The sequence below is a fragment of the Cervus elaphus genome, chromosome 5 (assembly GCF_910594005.1).
Source record: "Cervus elaphus chromosome 5, mCerEla1.1, whole genome shotgun sequence".
In the NCBI taxonomy this organism is placed as follows: domain Eukaryota; kingdom Metazoa; phylum Chordata; class Mammalia; order Artiodactyla; family Cervidae; genus Cervus; species Cervus elaphus.
The window spans coordinates 10,087,668-10,092,098 of NC_057819.1; the positions used below are offsets into that span (position 1 = coordinate 10,087,668).

The 4,431-nt window shown below is 48.7% G+C and overlaps 1 protein-coding gene across 2 annotated transcripts; it reads right to left on the bottom strand.

The window, feature by feature from the left end:
• Positions 1-363: 363 nt before the first annotated feature.
• Positions 364-2,848, bottom strand: DYNLL1 (dynein light chain LC8-type 1). 2 transcript variants are annotated; one of them, XM_043901612.1, is made up of 3 exons: positions 2,695-2,848; positions 2,352-2,489; positions 364-792 (listed from the first exon to the last, which is right to left on the bottom strand). In XM_043901612.1, exons 2-3 carry the CDS (start codon positions 2,481-2,483, stop codon positions 655-657), a joined length of 270 nt encoding a protein of 89 aa, XP_043757547.1. In that variant the 5' UTR covers positions 2,484-2,489; positions 2,695-2,848; the 3' UTR covers positions 364-654. The 2 variants fall into 2 exon arrangements, with proteins under 2 accessions (XP_043757547.1, XP_043757549.1); XM_043901614.1 differs by lacking the exon at positions 2,695-2,848 and having other exon boundaries at positions 2,352-2,495.
• Positions 2,849-4,431: the final 1,583 nt, after the last annotated feature.

Here is a 4,431-nt window from a genome sequence, read left to right on the forward strand (position 1 = left end):
CAGCTTATTTCCATTTTACAGCCACAGTAAACTTAAAGGAGTTCTACAACACATTCATCATCTCTTGAGGCCTAAGGCCTAGAACACTATAGCAGTTATCACAAAAGGAGCACTTAAGGAATGTATTTATCAGGTTAGGAGTAAGAGTTAATCCAGTAGTTTCTCTGCCATGCATTCCTCAACATGCACTTCTGAGTAGTAGTCTTCCATGCACAACAGGAACAGGATGGGCAAGAATGAAACTCAAGAGTGCTGAATAGGCTAGTCTTACATCCCACAGAAACTCCAAGGAAACACCCCCACCAACCCTACCCAAGATCAAGTAATAGGCCATCTTCAACAGATTGTTTGAACAAACGGTAATTAACGCACACTTCAACAGATTTATTTCTTTAAAGGAATGGATTTTGAAGAGAAAAAACATGGGGCAGAGAGGTATGGAATAGAAAATAAATACAAATGTAAGCTGTTTTACTAATTGCTTTATAACCACAAACTAGTACAGAGAATGCCCTGTACAAAACACAATAAAGGTTCAAAGATGGAGGTGTTCCCTTAGGCCAAGGCTGAAGACTTCAGTCTCTGGTATTTGGAATTTAGGCTGCAGTCCTTGTTTTTGGATGGATCACTGGGTGTGTGGCACAGTTCATGCTTTTAACCAGATTTGAACAGGAGAATGGCCACTTGGCCCAGGTAGAAGTAGATGAAGTGTTTGGTTTCATGTGTCACATAACTACCGAAGTTCCTCCCCACGATGCAGTGCCAGGTGGGGTTGTACTTCTTGTCAAACTCCTGGGGGGAGGAGGTGGAGAAAAAAAACAGAATTTTAGTGCTAAACCTGCGGTCAGAGTTTGCCTCCTAGATAAACAGAGCCTGTAGGAGCAGAAAGCAGGAACTTCGGCATCTGCAAATTCTTAGAATGAAAGAATGTTCCCCAGCTCCAAATCGCCTACATAGTGCATTAATGCAAACATACTTGCAGTCTGAGCTAAACTGGGAATGGGGGCTGGGGAGGTAAAAGTCAGAAAGGGCAGCCTCTGAGAGTGCTTTGTTATCATGGTAATTACACCTTCTAACTTCTATAATATTCAGGGACAGCAGGTGACATCAGTTATAGTTTACCCTCTAGGTTTTATGTCTAAAAGAACTAAGCTATCCTACTGTATGACATGTACCCCCAAATCCAAGAGAATAGTATTTAGCCCAAAATACCACCATTGTAACTCATTTTAGTATTGCTGAAAAGAAAAGGTTTCAGAAAGAACAGAGCCTCAGTAAGCAGCTTAACCACTGGAGATCAAAATTTAAAGGCAAGACACTTGGCGCTCCGCTGTCCCTGTAAAAAGAAAGCTGGAAGCAAAACCTGACAGCCACCTGGGCAAATTTTATCTTTACTGTCAACAGCCCTTCTTCCCACATCTATCCTGATGGTGCCAATCTACCCTACCACCTGGTCCTCAAAGCTAGCAAATGGCACTAACAACTTTCCCCTACTTTCCCCACCCCCAGAAGCTCTAGGAACTAGAATGCCTGTGTTAACTTCATCACTAGGTAGCTCTAGGTAGGGGTCAGCGCTAGTCTTTCTCTGTGAAATCTTTCTCTATATAAATCAGTATTACCAGTCTCTGACCAGTTAGGCGAAATTTGGCTACTACTGTACTGTACACAGTGGGAAAGTCTTTCAGATTAAGGTAAATAACATTCTTACAGACCAGACAAACGCACTGCTGTTGCTGCCTTTGTCAGAAAAGGTGTTTATTTCTGTTCCATCTGAAATCTTTCATCTTCTCATTCTCGACTGGAACCCTCCCACGACTTAGGCTGCCAGTTTTCTTCCCTTCTAGAAAACACAGCTCGAGAAGTTGGCAGACCTACCAGCTTTCTACAGACTGCCATTTATCAATCCCCCAACCCAGTCCCCAACCACCACCACCCACTTTCCCTCAACTGCCGACTGACTCCCCAATGGAGGCTGGCAAGATCTCCCTCCGGCCCTGCTGGAAACACCCACGCAGCTCCCCCCTCTCCAACACCCAGATGGATCCTGGGCGCAGCAATCCTGCAGAAGGGGGAACCGCTGCTCCCTGATCCTAGAAACCGTTGCTAGGTGGCGCTTTCCCCGTGGAGCTGGGTTAAAAAAAAAAAAACTTCGGGCGCTGAGGGGCCGATCTTCAAGAGAAGTGCAAAATTCATCTGCGTCCTTTTCTGGAAACCTCTACACCGCGCCACCTTGCGTGCCCCCAAGGATCTCTGCCAGCGCTCTGGGGACGCATTATCGAGGGGAAGGAAGTTGCGACTCGCCCCAACAGTGCGCAAACTGCCCGAGCCCCCCGCCCGCGCCCCGTCCTCACCTTCTTGATATGGGCCGCAATGTCCTTCTCTATATTATACTTCTCCAATGCCTGAGTAGCACATTCCACCGAGTCCTGTTGCATCTCCTCCGACATATCGGCATTCTTGATTACGGCCTTTCGGTCACACATGGTTACCTGAGGAGCGAGGCCGAGGCAAAGGATGAGGAGTTGGGAGTATGGGCTGAGGCGCAGTTTCCCCGGTCCACTCCGCCCGCCCCCACGCCACCCCGGGACGACGCCCCCCACCCCACTCCTCAGGAAGCGCGGACCGCGCGAACAGAAGGCGGGAGAAGTCCTGCAGGGGACGAAGCTAGAGAGCGGAGCCCCCTGAGTTTCTCACCAAGGAGCAGGGGCTGGCCGACTGCAACGGTCTCCTGGGGGAGGGGCTGGCGAAGCTCACACCCGCGTAGAGAGGCGGTCGCTACCGAAGCCGTGGCGCATCTAAGGAGCCCCACGCCAGCCGCCGCCGCCTAGTACCTAAGCCCCGCCCTTCTCCCGGCGACCCCGCCCCCCGCCAAACGTTCCTATTGGCTTGACGCAGCCCTTAGAACTCTCCCATTGGCCCATAGACTCAATGGTTCCCTCAGGATCTTTCTCCTGCATTTTGTTGCAGACCACAATGCACCGCTCTCGGCGTCGGTTACCCCGGCAATGGGCCGCACGAGGCGAGGCCCAAACATCTCGAAGATGGTGCAGGGGCGGGGTGGCGAGGACGTACCTGGGACTAGAGAGATGCAAAGGGAGCTTCCTCCAGGGCCGAGAGAAATGATTACAAATTTTTGGAGGTTGTCCCAGGATGCATTCCCAGATAGTCTTTGAAAGTTGGGGATCCTACGTGCCCCCTCGCCCCCCCAGGTCAGAAAGAACTACCCTTTCGACTGAGGTAGTCAGTTCCTTCACTAAAGGGTATCTCTTAAGCTGGGAAGGCTTCGTGGGCAAGTGATCGGTGCAGTCTCAGAAAAGAAGCCCTAGGGTTTGGTTTAGTGCTCTGGTGTCTCACTGTTGAAATTTTTTTATTTTTTTTTAAACAAGGAACGCCACATTTTTATATTGCATTGCACCATGCAAATTATGCAGCCGGACCGCCTCTGAAATAGAGGGGGCGAGGGGGGTGGGTGTCGGAGATCCTCAGGAATGGAAGAGGGCTTCCTTATAAATTAAAGATTATTCCCAAGAGTGGGATCTCCCGGCTGGGCAATGCTGATCTCCGTTAAGGGCGTGGGGGACCCTCTGGGTGGATTTGGGAGTGCTGATGTGGGCTGTGACCAGGGTAGCGCTTCTTGCTCTGATGAGGTAGTCTTTTCCGGTGTGGGAGTTTCTTGGTGGCGATTTACCTCTAGGGCAGTGGTGTCCTAACGAATAGAAAGGCATCCCTCAGAGGTATTTCCTCTGGTTTAGGGAGACTAACCACTAAGTGGTTAAAAAAAAAAAAAAAAAAAGACTTGGGGTGGGGGATTGGGAGCAGGGTCAAGTCTGGCTTTAAATATTTAAATGTTAGACCTGTCATCTTACTAGATTTTTGGACCTCGGGGTTTCTAATCTATAAAGGGACTAAATATAAAAGGAAACCACTACATAGGTATTTTGGGAGTATTAAATAAACTAGTGCATTTGAAGTTCTCTCACATAGCAAGGGGTCGCAAAGAGTCAGACATAACTGAGCGACTTCACTTTTTTTTTTTTCCCCCTGAATTAGAGTGGGTGGTCAAGTAGAAATAGGCAGAAATATAAACAGAAAGCTTTTGATTACATGGTTAAACTGGTAACTTGTTTATAGGCTTTCCTGGTGGCTCAGACGGGAAAGAATCCGCCTGCAATGTGGGAGACCCGGGTTCAATCCCTGGGATGGGAAGATCCCCTGGAGAAGAGAATGGCTACCCACTCCAGTATTCTTGCCTGAGAATTCCATGGACAGAGGAGCCTGGAGGGCTACAGTCCATAGGGTCACAAAGAGTCAGACATGACTGAGAGACTAACGTTTTCACGCTTTTGTTCAATGCATTTGAAGTACTCTGCACATAGCCAGGGCTGGAAGAATTTTGCCAATAACTGTCAACTTAGGAAACTGTCCCAAGAG

Coding starts and splice junctions, on each gene's coding strand:
- DYNLL1 (XM_043901612.1), bottom strand. CDS start 2,483: ATGTGTGACCGAAAGGCCGTAATCAAGAATGCCGATATGTCGGAGGAG. Junction 793..2,351: donor TTGCGGCCCATATCAAGAAG/GTGAGGACGGGG, acceptor TCCTCCCCCCAG/GAGTTTGACAAGAAGTACAA.